At 48.7% G+C, this 17,424-nt stretch overlaps 1 protein-coding gene across 3 annotated transcripts in view; it reads left to right on the top strand.

The window, feature by feature from the left end:
* Positions 1-9,305: 9,305 nt before the first annotated feature.
* The window catches only part of WIPI1 (WD repeat domain, phosphoinositide interacting 1), a 30,602-nt gene continuing 22,483 nt past the window's right edge, over positions 9,306-17,424 (top strand). The window contains exons 1-3 of one of the 3 annotated variants that reach the window (XM_070388971.1): positions 9,306-9,463; positions 13,283-13,365; positions 15,858-16,027. In XM_070388971.1, coding sequence (XP_070245072.1) covers positions 9,384-9,463; positions 13,283-13,365; positions 15,858-16,027 — 333 coding nt within the window. In that variant the 5' untranslated portion in view covers positions 9,306-9,383. Of the gene's footprint in view, positions 9,464-12,674; positions 12,925-13,282; positions 13,366-15,826; positions 16,028-17,424 lie in introns of those variants that run through there. The other 2 variants (XM_070388973.1, XM_070388972.1) reach the window with 2 other exon arrangements.

Genomic DNA, 17,424 nt, shown 5'->3' with positions numbered 1-17,424 from the left:
GTGGTAACCCAGCGAAGGCAAGCAAAGCTGTGGATGAATGTGGAATCCACGGATACGGAGGGCCAGCTGTGCATCTAGTAGTAACCCAGCGAAGGTAAGCAAAGCTGTGGATGGATGCAGAATCCACAGATACGGAGGGCCAGCTGTCTGTCAAGTAGTAACCCAGAGAAGGCAGGCAAAACTGTGGGCCTTTTAGAAAACCAGCAGGACCCCCCGCCTCCCCTGGCCTTCCGGGCACAGGCCTGCCTTTCTCTCTCTACCCTGCCTCTCTAGAGAATGGCTGAGAGGCCTGGATGCCAACTCTGGTTCTGGCCTCAGGTCATGACCGTGTGAGAGGCGCGGTGAAACATAGCGAACAAGTCTGACCGAGTGAATGTCTCCAGCACAACCTGCCCCCGGACCCTGAGAGGTTGATCCAGCATTTCTCCACTGGGTTTACACAGCTGCACGATGCGGGTAAACCCCTGGACAGGAAGGATGTCATGAGCATTTTCTGAGATGCTTCGAGCCAAGTTTTCTATAAAGCTTTGTTTCCATTTGCAGGTACCACCTCTATCTGTATGCTAACACTTAAGTCCGGGTGACTGGCTGATCTGATGAACCCAAGTCTGTAATCCCGGCTGGTCTTCAGAGTGAACAGAAACTCCGTGACTGAACCTCCCTGCATTGTCTTGAATGATAGACCATTAGCTCAAGTCTTGTCTGCAAACACAGGCCTAGAAAGCTACTGACTTCATGAATGTCAGTCGATCAGCAACTATTTATGGAGAACCTGTGATGTGCTTTGGTGTTTTAGGAAGATTGTTCTGGAAGCCAAAGTATGGCAGATCAGGGAGGGAGGTGAAGACAAAGATAACCCTTCTTCAGTGACGTATCGTTCATTGTTTCTTTCCCTCGAGAGGAAATACACACATCGAGGAACATTAGACAGGTTGTTAGATTTTGCCCCTTGCTGTCCCTCTACGTGACCAATAAAACCATCTGGGGAACAAACGCTCATCCCAGGGTCCGCTCACTCGCTGCAGCCACGCTCTCGTGCACAGATGGGGCCCACACTGAGTAACAGAAAAATCCAGTTTTGCCCTGACCAGGGACTTCCTGATGGCCAAGCCCACGGGACCATCTCCTTTCCCAGAAGTCATCCTATATTCCAGCGCGTCCTCCGCTACTGAGAACTGTGGGACTGACTTCCTGAGTTCCTTCCACACTGTGAGCCATCACCCTGCCCTTTCCTCGCCCCGAAGGCTTACCTGCTCTCAGGGCTCCTCCTCTCCTCTTTAACCACAGACTATCACATGCACTTACCCATCGCGGGTCTATTCTTTCCCAGCTCTCGTTCAGAGTGTTGAAACACATCAACCAGAAGAGAAAAGGGATATCGCTTCCCGTGACATGATTTTATAAAAATAGAATGGATTTTATAAAAAGCAGCAGCAGCCAGGAGTGGTATTTACTCACCTAGTAATCACTCTAATTATAGACAGTTGGGTGTCACAGGCAACCATATTGGGTGTCCGGAGGGTTGCATCAGACAGGATGTCTCGTTTCCAGCTTCCTCTGTTAATGCCCTGCACACGCCCTGGTCAGCATCTTTCAATTACAACCTGATTGTTACACAAATACGAAGTCTTCCCATTTGCTGGATTGTGGCCTGCAGTTTTATCTTACCGAGGATGTCAGACCTTCAGACCCTGGCTTGGTCCTCCCAATCTCCTGCTGATGTATGTTTCCCTAGACAGAATGGATGTTTTGTCTGGGAAAAGATGGACCATAGGAGTTCTAATTGGAGAAAAAAGAGAAAAGGTCAGACTCCTGTTCCCATTTCAGTAAACTGTCTGTTCTCTCCCCACCTCTCCTCCAATATTCCTTGGCTTCTGTTACTTGGCCTTGAAAACTCTGTTCCAAGAATATGGAAGGATTAACATGCCATAAGCGAGGACTTCCCTGATGGTCGCATGGTTAAGACGTGACCTTTCAATGCAAAGGATACAGGTTCTATCCCTGGTCAGGGAGCTAAGACCCCACACACCTCACGGCCAAAAAACCAAAACATAAAACAGAAACAATACTTAACAAATTCAGTAAAGACTTTAAAAATGGTCCACGTCAAAAAATAATTCTTTAAAAAAAAAAAAGATGCCGTAAGTCAGTATCTAAATCAGGAGTCTCCACTCACATAGAACCTACACAAGAAGTGGAGCTTGAAAAAAAACAAAACCAAAACCAGCCTGACAGTAAATGAATTCAGTACCTCTGAATTTATTTATAAGCTTTCCCTTGGCTTTTTATCCAAATGGGTTTCTGGGATTTTTTTTTTTAATTGGAGGGTGGAACCTCTCAAAGTGGCACCTTCTGCCTCTCACAGAAGTCACAAACTGGCTGTCCACAGACCGTATCCAGCCAGCTGATGCATTTAGTTTGGCTCACATAGTGTTTTTTAAAAAGAAGAATTCATTGTCAGCATTTAAAATTTTAACATAAAAATATAGCCATGAAATTAAAAGACACTTACTCCTTGGAAGGAAAGTTATAACCAACCTAGATAGCATATTCAAAAGCAGAGACATTCCTTTGTCAACAAAGGTCCATCTAGTCAAGGCTATGGTTTTTCCTGTGCTCATGTATGGATGTGAGAGTTGGACTGTGAAGAAGGCTGAGTGCCGAAGAATTGATGCTTTTGAACTGTGGTGCTGGAGAAGACTCTTGAGAGTCCCTTGGACTGCAAGGAGATCCAACCAGTCCATTCTGAAGGAAATCAGCCCTGGGATTTCTTTGGAAGGAATGATGCTAAAGCTGAAACTCCAGTACCTTGGCCACCTCATGCGAAGAGTTGACTCATTGGAGAAGACTTTGATGCTGGGAGGGACTGGGGGCAAGAGGAGAAGGGGACGACAGAGGATGAGATGGCTGGATGGCATCACTGACCCAATGGACGTGAGTCTGAGTGAACTCCGGGAGTTGGTGATGGACAGGGAGGTCTGGTGTGCGGCGATTCATGGGGTCGCAAAGAGTCAGACACGACTGAGCGACTGATCTGATCTGATAGGTTTCTATAAAACAAATATTTCTATATACCTTGACGTAAGATACAGATTTCTGTAGTATCTTGGGAAAAGTAAACCCAGATGAGGCTGCCCTGGGAGGCTATGCCCACGTGGTAACTGGTGGTGACCCGGTAGGAAACAGACAAGGCAGACCATCCGCAGGAAAACGTGGAGCCGGGAAGGTGGGCAGTTTTCTTCTGTGTCCGCATCTCTAGATCGTAACCTTGATTCTGACGAGCATCCAGTCAACCTCCCCAGCATGTCTGAAACTGAATGCATCTTCCTAAACACCCGCCAGATGTCTGGTTTCTGAAGGCAGCAGAGTGGGCCCCCTGACCATGGCGGTGGTTGGTGGTTTAGTCACTCACTCGTGTCCGACTCCTGCAACTCCATGGACTGTAGCCCATCAGGCTCCTCTGCCTGTGGGATTCTCCAGGCAAGAATACTGGAGTGGGTTGCCACGGAATTGGCTTTAAATCTTCCCTCTTCTTCCCAACTACCCCCACCTCTCCATCAGCCATTGGGCCCTGAGGCTTAGGCTCTCAAAAGTCCCCTGGACAATGAGACAGCACCGAAAATGTGGCTGCTGTGAATTGAGAGATGCAGGAAGTGAGAAGGACACACAGGATTTTTTTAAAAGATTGCTAGTTTATTTTTAATATTTATTAATTTATATATTTGTATTTTTCTAAGAATTTTGGACAAATTCTTAGAAAAGTACAACTTTACAAAACTGGACCAGGAAGAAATAGAAAATCTTAACAGACCCATCACAAGCACAGAAATTGAAACTGTAATCAGAAATCTTCCAGCAAACAAAGGCCCAGGTCCAGACGGCTTCACAGCAGAATTCTACCAAAAATTTAGAGAAGAGCTAACACCTATACTTCTCAAACTCTTCCAGAAAATTGCAGAGGAAGGTAAACTTCCAAACTCATTCTATGAGGCCACCATCACCCTAATACCAAAACCTGACAAAGATGCCACAAAAAAAGAAAACTACAGGCCAATATCACTGATGAACATAGATGCAAAAATCCTCAACAAAATTCTAGCAATCAGAATCCAACAACACATTAAAAAGATCATACACCATGACCAAGTGGGCTTTATCCCAGGGATGCAAGGATTCTTCAATATACACAAATCAATCAATGTAATACACCACATTAACAAATTGAAAAATAAAAACCATATGATTATCTCAATAGATGCAAAGAAAGCCTTTGACAAAATTCAACATCCATTTATGATAAAAACTCTCCAGAAAGCAGGAATAGAAGGAACATACCTCAACATAATAAAAGCTATATATGACAAACCCACAGCAAACATCCTCAATGGTGAAAAATTGAAAGCATTTCCCCTAAAGTTAGGAACAAGACAAGGGTGCCCACTTTCGCCACTACTATTCAACATAGTTTTGGAAGTTTTGGCCACAGCAATCAGAGCAGAAAAAGAAATAAAAGGAATACAAATTGGAAGAGAAGAAGTAAAACTCTCACTGTTTGCAGATGACATGATCCTCTACATAGAAAACCCTAAAGACTCCACCAGAAAATTACTAGAACTAATCAATGAATATAGTAAAGTTGCAGGATATAAAATCAACACACAGAAATCCCTTGCATTCCTATACACTAATAATGAGAAAATAGAAAGAGAAATTAAGGAAACAATTCCATTCACCATTGCAATGAAAAGAATAAAATACTTAGGAATATATCTACCTAAAGAAACTAAAGACCTATATATAGAAAACTATAAAACACTGGTGAAAGAAATCAAAAAGGACACTAATAGATGGAGAAATATACCATGTTCATGGATTGGAAGAATCAATATAGTGAAAATGAGTATACTACCCAAAGCAATTTATAGATTCAATGCAATCCCTATCAAGCTACCAACAGTATTCTTCACAAAGCTAGAAAAAATAATTTCACAATTTGTATGGAAATACAAAAAACCTCAAATAGCCAAAGCAATCTTGAGAAAGAAGAATGGAACTGGAGGAATCAACCTGCATGACTTCAGGCTCTACTACAAAGCCACAGTCAGCAAGACAGTATGGTACTGGCACAAAGACAGAAATATAGATCAATGGAACAAAATAGAAAGCCCAGAGATAAATCCACACACCTATGGACACCTTATCTTTGACAAAGGAGGCAAGAATATACAATGGATTAAAGACAATCTCTTTAACAAGTGGTGCTGGGAAATCTGGTCAACCACTTGTAAAAGAATGAAACTAGAACACTTTCTAACACCATACACAAAAATAAACTGAAAATGGATTAAAGATCTAAACATAAGACCAGAAACTATAAAACTCCTAGAGGAGAACATAGGCAAAACACTCTCTGACAAACATCACAGCAGGATCCTCTATGACCCACCTCCCAGAATATTGGAAATAAAAGCAAAAATAAACAAATGGGACCTAATTAAACTTAAAAGCTTCCGCACAACAAAGGAAACTATAAGCAAGGTGAAAAGACAGCCTTCAGAATGGGAGAAAATAATAGCAAATGAAGCAACTGACAAACAACTAATCTCAAAAATATACAAGCAACTCCTACACCTCAATTCCAGAAAAATAAATGACCCAATCAAAAAATGGGCCAAAGAACTAAACAGACATTTCTCCGAAGAAGACATACAGATGGCTAACAAACACATGAAAAGATGCTCAACATCACTCATTATCAGAGAAATGCAAATCAAAACCACTATGAGGTACCATTTCACGCCAGTCAGAATGGCTGTGATCCAAAAGTCTACAAGCAATAAATGCTGGAGAGGGTGTGGAGAAAAGGGAACCCTCTTACACTATTGGTGGGAATGCAAACTAGTACAGCCACTATGGAGAACAGTGTGGAGATTCCTTAAAAAACTGGAAGTAGAACTGCTTTATGACCCAGCAATCCCACTGCTGGGCATACACACTGAGGAAACCAGAAGGGAAAGAGACACATGTACCCCAATGTTCATCGCAGCACTGTTTATAATAGCCAGGACATGGAAGCAACCTAGATGTCCATCAGCAGATGAATGGATAAGAAAGCTGTGGTACATATACACAATGGAGTATTACTCAGCCATTAAAAAGAATACATTTGAATCAGTTCTAATGAGGTTGATGAAACTGGAGCCTATTATACAGAGTGAAGTAAGCCAGAAAGAAAAACACCAATACAGTATACTAACGCATATATGTGGAATTTAGAAAGATGGTAACAATAACCCTGTATACGAGACAGCAAAAGAGACACAGATGTATAGAACAGTCTTTTGGACTCTGAGGGAGAGGGAGAGGGTGGGATGATTTGGGAGAATGGCATTGAAATATGTATAATAGCATATATGAAACGAGTCGCCAGTCCAGGTTCGATGCACGATACTGGATGCTCGGGGCTGGTGCACTGGAACAACCCAGAGGGATGGTATGGGGAGGGAGGAGGGAGGAGGGTTCAGGATGGGGAACACGTGTATACCTGTGGTGTATTCATGTTGATATATGGCAAAACCAAGATCAAATAAAGTAAAAAAATAAAATAAAAATTAAAAAATCTGTTGAGACTTGAAAAAAAAATTTATATATTTGGCTGCGCTGGATCTTAGTTGGGATCTAGTTCCCGGACCAGGGAACAAACCTGGGCACCCTGCCCTGGGATCTCAGAGTCTTAGCCGCCAGACCACCTGGGAGGTCCCAGAAACATGGGGTTTTAAATGTTTGTGCTAAAAAACAATGACAATCTAAACTGACTGATCAATAATTTAACTGACTGATCAATAATTTTACATGGGTTACCTACTAAAATGATCTTTTTGACATACTGGGTTAAGTTTAATAACATTTAAAGGGTTAAATATTATTAAATCTAACTTGACCATTTTTCTTTACCCTTTTTAACAAGGTGGGGTTTCAAAAAACTTAAATGGCATATGTCTCGAAAATTTTCAATTACATTTGGGGTTCACACCTGTGGCTCTCATTTCTTTCTGTTGGATAGCACTACTTCAAAATAGCCCTTAGTGTGATGTGATGAGGGGCTAATTATATCTCCAATGGCAGTCACATTACAATACATAAATGTATGAAATCAACACGTTGTAAACCTTAAAACACGTTGTAAACCTTAAATTTACACAATGTTTTATGTCAAATATATTACAGGAAAAAACACCTCTTGGGTCTGTCCTAACCTTGCCACCATCCTAGAGCCCACTTTCTCACCTCTTTCACTCCTAAAATTTCACCTCAGTCTAGGCTTTTCCCCCTTTCTAATCTATTTTGCACACCCTGGCCCAGTTTATCTGCCTAAAACACTGCTTTTATCATGAAACACTCGTGCTCAAAAACTAACACCAGCTCCCATCTCTACTCCATCAAGTCCAAATTCTTGGTAATAATAAGACTTTAAAAACCTACTGGGCACATTATGTGATTCTCCAACAACCTCACACCTAGTATGCCATATTTTTTGTTTTCTAAATAGAACAAAAAGGGCTGCAGCATTTGCCTGAGCTGGGAGGTGAGCCGGAAATCAGTTCTGAGCTGAGAGGTTACAAGGATGATTCAGTTAAACCAGTAGCTGCCTCCCATACAACAATTTACACACCACCTCACATTCAACTAAAGAGCAATCAACATCTGGCCATCTATGAGCTGAGCTATTTTTACATCAGCTGAGAGAAAGAATAATAGCACTGAAAGAAGAAACTATTATATTTGCATTTCAGAAAAACAAAACCAAAAGTCAACCAGAAAAGCTTAAGAGAAGAAGCCCACTTTGTTCACTGTTTCAAAAACTATATACAGCTTTGTCACATAATAGAAAAATTGAACTATGCCAGTTTGAATGCTGTGGCAGGACAATAAAATACCATTTCATCTCAAAACTGGAAAAGCCTGAATTAAAAATTGATCAGTAATCATATAAAGCTAAAAACCAGCAGACCTGCTGATTCATAAGTTGTGTTGGTAATTCAATGGCAACATGTATTTAGGTTGGGAAGAGAGACCCTTTGTCAGGACTCACCTCCAATTACCTGAGTTTTTACTGTGCTGTCTACAAAACTCCATCCCTTTCATTAAAAACACTAAGCTACACACATTTTCTTTCGGGATTTTTTTCAGCTACAGTTCAGACCGGTTTTGCCAAATAGTGTCTAGCAGAGTCGTTTGGTGTACGGGTCTTGAAATCAGGCAACTCCACATTTTACTATTTACTGTGTTATTTCAGACAGAACTGTATAGCAGTTCTCTGCTTCTGTTAGAGCCTCTCTAAACTGGGCATAATCATACTTTCTTCACAAACTTTTATAAGAATTCAACGAGATAAAGCTCATTGTTAACACAGCTCTGGACCTGCGGTAAGAGTTGTAACGGCTGGAAAAGGGATGAGACAGCCCCTTATCTGTCCGGCCTCAGCACCCTTGCTAGAAACAGTTTCCAAGCAGCTCGAAGACTCCAGAAGAAGGTGGGGCCTTAGCGTCCAACGCGCGCCCCTAAACTGTCAGTTTAATAGCCGGGCGTCGGGTGGAGTGAGGCCGGCGCGCCGGTCCGTCTGCTTCGCCGCAACCGCGACGCAGACGCCGGACTGGACTCAGCCCGCAGGCCGAGCCCAGCTACCGGCTCTCTCCCTTCCCGCGCTCCGCCCTGCCGCCCCCGCAATGAAAACACCACCACGTGGCCTGAAGCCGTTGCGTCACTCTCCTCCACCCAATGGCAAGCTGTGCCTAGGGGCTGGGGGCGGGTCGCCAGCAGGGTGGGTCCGCCCACCGCCGTCGCCCGTTGGCTAATTGTGAGCCGCGCTGTGGCCTCTCCACCAATGGAGGCCGGCGGTGGGACCCCGCCCTCTCGGTGGCTGAGTCAGCTGGACCCGACGGAGGGCCGGGGCGGGACCAGGAGGGGCGGGGCGACGCCGGCCGGGGCGGGGCCTGGCTGGCCCGGGCGGGGATGAGGTGCCCCTGCCGGGGCGGGGCGAAGGTGGGGCCTGACGGGGCGGAGGCGGGGCCTGGCGGGCCCGGGGCGGGGCCTGGGTGGGCCCGGGCTGGGGTAGGGTGGCTCGGGTGGGCGGAGAAGGGGCGGGGCCTGTCAGGCCCGGGCGGGAATGAGGCGGCCCTGCGGGGGCCTGGCGGGGCGGGGCCTGGGGGGCTGGGGCGGGGCCGGGGCGGGACCGGGGCGGGACCGGGGCGGGGCGGGGCGGGACCGGGGCGGGGGGCGGGGGGCGGGGCCGGGCGGGAGACCGGCCCGCGGGGCCGGCGCCAGCGGGCTGCTGAGGTGGCTGTCGCCCGCTCGGAGCCGCGGCTTCCCGGGTCGAGCCCCCGATGGAGGCCGAAGGCGCGGACGGCGCCTCGGGCGGGGCGGAGGCAGCGCTCAGCTGCTTCTCCTTCAACCAGGACTGCACGTAAGCCGGGCCTCCTGCCCCGCCGGGAGCTGGGGGAGAAAAGTCTCGATCGAGGGTGTCCAAGTCGGCGACTTGGACAGCGGGCGCCGGCCTGCGCCCCGGGGGCCTGGGCTTGACGGCCGGCGTGGCCCGGGCCGGTGCGGGTCCTCGGGCCGCCCCTCCTCCGGCGCGGGGCTGAGCTCCCCCGTTCCCCTGCCGGCAGGGAGCCAGGAGGGGCCGGCCGGGAGAAGGGGGGACAGAGCCCAGGGAGGGGGCGGAAGGAGGCTGGGAAAGGTGGGGAACCGGGGAGTGACCAAAGCGAGGGTCTGGGCAGGAGGGGCTGTGGTCAAGACAAAGGAGAGGGAAGCGGACGGGGAAGTTGCAAGTTGACCCTGGGCGAAATAGCTAGGGCCCAGGAAGACGGGAGTTCAGGAAAAACTTTCCCGTTTGTCCTTGAGCATCTCAACGTGGCATCTGGGCAGGGCCAACGACCAGGAGGCAACCTATCCCCGAAGCCAGTCCAGCCTGATCCCAGCCCAGCCCAGCCTGGGCGCCTGCCTGCGGGCCGGATTGTCAGGAACCTTCCCATTGCCCCCAGTGTGTCTTCAGAAAGCCCACTTGGCCAGACAGAACTCCTCCTGGGAGTCCAGGAACCCTGTCCCCGGCCCAAGCTGTCCTCCGGGGGAACGTGACCTTCACTCTGTTGCTTCTTGAGTGGATTTTGAATGTCTCACCTTGATGTTCGCATTCGGACTTTGGCCAGTGAGCCAGGGGTTGCTGGACTGTGTTTGAAACATCTGGAGGAGTCAGTCCCTTAGAAGCAGAAGGCTGCTCCCTTTCCTCCTTTCGTGGGATTGTTAGACATCCCGGGGACCATATGGAATAACCTCTTTGGAATGTGCCACACAGCATCAGGCAGCGATGACCAGTCCCAGTCCCCCATTTCCTGCTGTACCAGTTTCTGTTGGGCTCCTTCGTGGAATTGCCTTCAGGCAGGTGTGCTGGCCGTCTGTGCCTGCACTGTGCTAATACTGAACATTCAGCGGTATCATTAAGGCCGTCATGTGCCATAAGCAGCCCTGGCCTTCCATGCCCTTTGTCTTCTCTTTAAAAACACCCCATGCCAAACAATATGCCTTTGTTCAAAAAAAACTGTATGTGTAATCATGTAAGCTGGTGGCCAGACAATTTGGTTCCATGAGTGACTTTCAAGCTTTCCTTGACCACAGCCCACAATAAGAAATACAGGTTACAACATTACCCAATATCTATCTATCTATCTATCTATATGCATACACACGGATATATTTATAATATACATTGTTTTTTAGTCACTCAGTGGTGTCCCCTGACCCTTTTTGACCCCATGGACCCACCAGGCTCCTCTGTCCATGGGATTGCCCAGGCAAGAATACTGGAACGGGTTGCCATTTCCTTCTCCAATATTATATACATAATATTAGTGAAAAGCAATTCACAGCTATTTACCCTTCCTATGTGCGCTACCTTCTGGAATTTGTATTTCTTTTCTTTTTTTTCTTTTAAGCCACTTATGACTCACTGAATTGTTTTCTCATAGTTTGAGACCAACAGTTTACAAAAATGATGGTCTAGATACCATTCTGATGTTTTGTAAGAAACATTTTGCAAGAGAGGGTGGCTGTTGAAATGCCTGGGTGTTTGCCTTCCCAATTGAACTCAGCTTCAGGAGGAGAGCAGACTAAGGAGAGTTCTTTCGCTTCTTAGCAGGAACTGTTCTCAATTCTGCTTTGCAGCACTCTTTATTAGATGTTTTTAAGGGTGTTAATTTTTACTCTAGGTGAGTCCCAGCTTTCTATAGCAGTTGTAGAAGCATGTTATTTTCAAAACCATAGGGTGCTCGGGAAGTTAATTTCCGTAGTCTCTACGGTCAGTTCTGTTTTCTTGGATGAAGGCTCTGCTGGACAGCTCTATCTCACCTATAAATAAAACTTTTTGTCACAGTCAGTTGCTTTGAGCCTTAGAGGGTATGACATTGGATTTTAAAATAAGTCACACCCTTACCGAATACATTTAGGAGTGTAAGCTGTAAGTATAGGCCGAATTTGGGATCCAGTATGTCAAGATAAGGGAGTAATGACAATTAAGCTTTACTAGTTGGCTTCACTCATACTTCATGCTTGGCCCTGTGCTAGACAATTTGGGTATATTTTTTCTCATTTCATTTGATATGTATTTGTCCCAAATCCCATTTTCATGAGAGGTGATGACAAAAATTTTTTTTCCCTGAAAAGGTCTTATGAATAAAATAAAGTTTTAGTCTGAATTCCTTGAGTTAGAGTTTTCTGTGGCCGTTGATTAACCACTTAAAATGCAGTAGTGGGGTTTGCCTGGTGGCCCAGAGGCTAAGGCTCAGTGCTTGCGATGCAGAGGGCTCGGCTCGATCCCTGGTCAGGGAATTAGATCCCGCATGCTGCAACTAAAGAGCTGCCAAGCCACCAAGACCTGGCGCAGCGAAATAAATTGAAAAAAAAAAAAAAAACGAAAGCACAGTAGTGATCACAGTGTCATTTCCCATATTTAAAATTCTTCTGGAGCAGAGCATATGTTTGAAAATGATTTTAAGTTGCCAGATCTTTTGATTACTATTTTAAGACTCTTAATTACAACTTTCCCCCCCTTACTTGAAAACCTTAGAAACCTTGGTTTGCAACTAAATGCACATATGAAAGGAAGTGAAGTGTAGTCACTGAGTCACGTCAGACTCTGCGACCCCATGGACTGCAGCCTGCCAGGCTCCTCTGTCCATGGAACTCTCCAGGCAAGAATACTGGGGTGGGTTGCCATTACCTAAAAAATCTTTGTAGGAAGAAGCTTTAAAAACAGCACTGGCTACAGAGTAGGTATGTTTTGAAGGTTTAGGATGCTGCTGGCCAGCGTTTCCAGTTGCTGTTTGTGGTCATTAGTGCAGTGGTTCTAGAAGCCAAGCTCCAGTTCTGAGCCCACTGCTGCCTGAGGCAAACCTCTGACCTCCAGGTTAGCCCCTCAGCAGAAGGAGCCACCTTGCTTACTAACAGTTGAATGTCATCCCAGGGAAGAACAAATGTTTGGGAAGGAAAAAAAAAAAAAAACTCCCATGAAAATCATATGACCTTCTCTTTTTCAGGCTAGTGAAACAAGAGCCTTGGGCATCCAGACTTGTAGCAGTAAGCGGCTTATTTTAGTCTGTGCCTCCCTGTGAAGAGTGAAGCTCACCTTTTCATATAGTTATTTTAAATGAGAGAGTTGGACTCATTTTCAGGTCCAGGTAGGACTGGCTCAGCACTAAAGAATCCACCTTCAATGCGGGAGACCTGGGTTTGATCCCTGGGTCGGGAAGATCCCTTGGGAAAGGGCATGGCAACCCACTCCAGTATTCTTGCCTGGAGAAGCCCATGGACAGAGGAGCCTGGCGGGCTACAGTCCATGGGATCATAAGGAATCGGAGACAACTTAGCAACTAAGTAAGTAAGTGAAAGTCACTCAGTCGTGTCCAACTCTTTGCGACCCCATGGGCTAGTTCATGGAATTCTCCAGAACACTGGAGTGGGCAGCCTTTCCCTTTTCCAGGGGATCTTCGCAACCGAGGGATCAAACCCAGGTCTCCTGCATCGCAGGCAGACTCTTTACCAGCTGAGCCACAAGGGAAGCTTAGCAACTAAGCACACGCACCCACACACACACGCACACACACACACACACGCACAAGGCTGTATGTTTCCCTGTCCCCCTGGGACACCAGGGGGACGGCTGTGTCTGTCCGCGGGCAGATCCGCTGGACCCGGCGCCGTGGTCACTCCCGGGGCATCCGTGTCTTCACAGGTCCCTCGCCATCGGAACCAAGGCCGGTTACAAGCTGTTCTCCCTGAGCTCCGTGGAACAGCTGGACCACGTCCACGGAAGCAGTAAGTGTGTGTGTGGCTCTCGGAGCATCGTGTCCTCCTGCGGGACTCCCAGCCGGGCTCCTGAGCGCTCTGTTCCCCTCCAACCCCGTGAGCTGTCACACCTACAGAGTCAGCATTTTTTCAGGTTTAAACATAAATCACTGCTTCCACTTGCTTAGGGGAAAAAACCACCATAAAGGACTAGTGAGATTTGACTACAGCTTAGGTAACATTTTTCTTTTTACATTAAGAAAGGCTTTGAAACTGTATTGTTGACACTTTTCTGTATACTTATATGCATGGTCATCAGTTTTTACAATTGTCAAAGCAGAAAATGACTGAAGGGTTGTTTTTTTTTTTTTTGCCCTTTCATTGGCACTGTGGAATATTGGTCACATTCATTCAGTCCTGGAAGTCACTTCTTGGTTTTAATAAAGCAATACTGCCCCAATCACAGAGTCTGTATCAAAAACATTGAGGTACTTCCAGCAAATATTAAAAACAAGTCCAGCTTAGAAACATGTGACTCTCTCATTGTCTCAGGGAAAGTCACCATTTTTGCCAGCATCATAGTGATGAAATCCATCACTCTGGATTTCCTGGAAAGGAAGCGGCTTGGCACATGACGTCTTGGGCTCCTAGTTTATTCGTAAGATGTTATCATCATTATTATAACTTGTGGAGAAGACCATGCTCTGTATCTGCCCTGCGTTGTCCCCGTGGGGCTTGATGGAGCCCAGGAGAGGCCTGTGTTCAGAGTGTTCCCAGGAAGACACAGAGGCCCCCACGGCACTCAGACGGCTTCCTGTTAGTGGTTTGCCTCACTCCTGGGTGCAGGACTGCGCTGGTCACAACACAGACGTCCAGGTTATTTTCAACAGGAAAGCGACTCAGAGAGAGTCGGGGCACAGAAGGACGGGGAGTGGGTGCGCAGCTCACTGTGCTCCTGCCCTCGTTGTTAAGGTACCTGTAGCTCTTAGCAACTGGGACCTGAAGAATTCTGGAAGCAAAGACTTCCAACAGGGCTGTCACTCCTTGGAAACGGCGAGGAGAAAGAGTAGACTGAGGGAATTCCCTGGTGACTCAGTGGTTAGGACACCCAGCTCACAATGCAGGAGCTGCAAGTTCAATCCCTGGTCGGGGAACTAAGATCCCACAGGCCCCACAGCCAAAAAATAAATAAATACGCCAAATGTACCTGTTTTTTTTTTTAAAAAGAGGGACTTCCCTGATGGTCCAGTGGTTAAGAATCCACCTTCTAATGCAGAGGATTCGGGTCAGGGAACTAAGACTCCCACAAGCCCGGGCTAAGCCCACGCACTACAACTAAGACCTCCTGCAGCCAAATAAAACCCAAACTTAAAACGGTTTTTAAGAAAGAGAGAATAGACGGAGAAGGTCTAAACCTCCCAGATGGGGCTTCCCTGGTGGCAATGGTAAAGAATCCACCTGCCAGTGCTGGAGACACAGGTTCAATTCCTGGGTCGGGAAGATCCTCTGGAGACGGGAATGGAAACCCGCTCCAGGATTCTTGCCTGGAGGATCCCACGGACAGAGGAGCCTGGCGAGCTACAGTCCATGGGGTCGCAAAGAGTCAGACAGGACTGAGGGACTAACCAGCAACAACAAACCTCCCAGATATGTTCTACAGAGCGAGCAGGGCCCCTGACGGGTAGGGAGGGGGTGGAGAGGAGGAGGCTCCAGCGCTGCAGCCTCAGCGGGGCTGGGAGAGCCTGCTTTGTGCTCAGATTACAAGTGGACAACACTTGCCTGTCAACCACCTAAAGGGCGTGGGGACTCGGGAAATGGTTAGAGCTTCCCTGTGGGTGCAAGAGAAGGAAGTCATTGCAAGAGGGTGCCAAGGGAGGCGAGCCCCGTGGAGGCCAGCAGTGGGCAGGAGGGTGCCCAGGGCAGGGCGCTGACCTCTGCGCCCCCCACCCCCACCCCCGCCTCCCCCCACCCCCGTCAGGGCCTGACATCTGTGTCCTCTGCCCCCCCCCAAACAGGGGGCTGACGTCTGCGCCCCCCGCCCTCCCCCAGCACCCCCACCCACCCCACCCTGGGGCAGGGCCTGACGTCTGCACCGCCCCTTTATGGACAGCGGGCTATAGTCTGCTTCCCCGGCCCTCCCCCCAGCCGCTGCCCGCCCCCCGCCCCCCATCCCCCGTCAGGGCCTGACGTCTGCGCCCCTCCCGCCCTCCCCTCGCCCCCTCCATGGACAGGGGGCTGAGGTCTGCGCCCCTCCCGCCGCCCCCCGCCCTCCCCTCGCCCCTTCCATGGACAGGGGGCTGACGTCTGCGCCCCCGGCCCTCCCCCAGGACCCCCACCCCGGGGCAGGGTCTGTAGTCTGTATCGCCCCGCCTTCCGCCCCCTCATGGACAGCGTGCTGTCGTCTGCTTCCCCGGCGCCCCGCCGCACCCCCCCGCGTCAGGGCCTGACGTCTGCGCCCCTCCCGCCCTCCCCTCGCCCCCTCCATGGACAGGGGGCTGAGGTCTTCGCGCCCCGCCCCGCAGATGACACCCCCGACGTGTACATCGTGGAGCGCCTCTTCTCCAGCAGCCTGGTGGTGGTGGTGAGCCACACGAAGCCGCGCCAGATGAACGTGTACCACTTCAAGAAGGGCACGGAGATCTGCAACTACAGCTACTCCGGCAACATCCTGGCCATCAGGCTGAACCGGCAGGTGGGTGGGGGCCCCGCGGGCGGGGTGGGCGTCCCTCGGGGTCGCTGGAACCGTGGAGGGGCTTGAGCGCCTCTCATGACCGCAGGCTCCTGCTCTGCCGGGTTTAAGCCCCAGCTCCGGGCTGAGTCCGCTCCACGTGCTCCTCCCGGTGGCGGGACCTCCCCAGCCCGCCCGCCTGCTGCACTTTCTTGAATGTTGTCCACGCGCTGAGTGAACGCTGTCCCCCCGGGGAACAAGCTGGGCTCAGAAACTATCTCGTGAGCCCCTGCAGGGGCCTTAAACCAGAGGGACACCTGTCCACTTTGGGGCCTAGATGAGGGCAGTCCTTGCAGGCTGGCGGCCATCCCTCTCAGAGTACGTTCTTTCAGAGAAAGTGTGGCTGTTCCCGGTTAGTGCTGAAGCCTTGCGGTGACCAAGGCCTTTCCTGAGGGCCAGGAATCAAGTCCAAGGCAGGAGGACTCCTTGAAGATGTTTCTGGCGGTGTTTTCTTTGTTAGGGGCTTCCCTGGTGGCTCAGACGGTAGAGAATTTGTCTGCAATCCAGGAGACCTGGGTTCAGTCCCTGAGTCAGGAAGATCCCCTGGAGGAGGGGATGGCAACCCACTCCAGTGTTTTTGCCTGGAGAATCCAATGGACAAAGGGGCCTGGTGGGCTGTAGTCCGCAGGGTCGCAAAGAGTCGGACATGACTGAACCACCAACACTTCCACTTTCTCTGTTGGACGAAGCCTTAGTGCTGTCTCAAATGTGCAATGCACGTTCTTTTACAAATTATAAGTTTTTGTTAAATAAGCATTTGGGGTATTAGTCAAGTTTCCCTCGAATTATTAGATTTTAAATCCTATAAGGGGACTTCCCTGGTGATCCAGTGATTAAGACTCTACACTTCCAACGCCAGGGGCACAGGTTCAATACCCAGCAGGAATTGATCTGACATGCTGCAGGAAACGCGCCCCCAAAAAATAAAAATAAATAAGTAAATCCCATGAGGGATGGGGACAACGCCTGTCCCCATTCTGCTCACTGTCGTAAGACCTGGCAAAAAAGACAGTGCTCAGGAGGAAAACGCTCAGTGAATGTCTGTCTCCCAGCTGCCTAACAGACACATAAACAGACAAACCAGTTCTTCTGGACTAGGCAGACCTGTCTGTTAGCTGAATATCATGTCTGACTCTTTGCGACCCGATGGACTGCAGCCCACCGGGCTCCTCTCTCCGAGGAATTTTCCAGGCAAGAGTACCACGGCGGGTTGCCATTTCCTCCTCCAGATCGTCCCCACCCAGGGACTGAACCCACGTCTCCCGGGTTTCCTATATTGGCAGGTAGATTCTTTCCCACTGAGCCACCGGGGAAGCCCATTAAACACGAAAACAAATAAATCAGTTTTTTTTTGTATGATG

This window comes from Bos mutus, chromosome 19 (assembly GCF_027580195.1).
Source record: "Bos mutus isolate GX-2022 chromosome 19, NWIPB_WYAK_1.1, whole genome shotgun sequence".
NCBI lineage: Eukaryota > Metazoa > Chordata > Mammalia > Artiodactyla > Bovidae > Bos > Bos mutus.
Note: the sequence above shows the minus strand (reverse complement) of the source record. Positions and strands in the feature narration are given on the sequence as shown.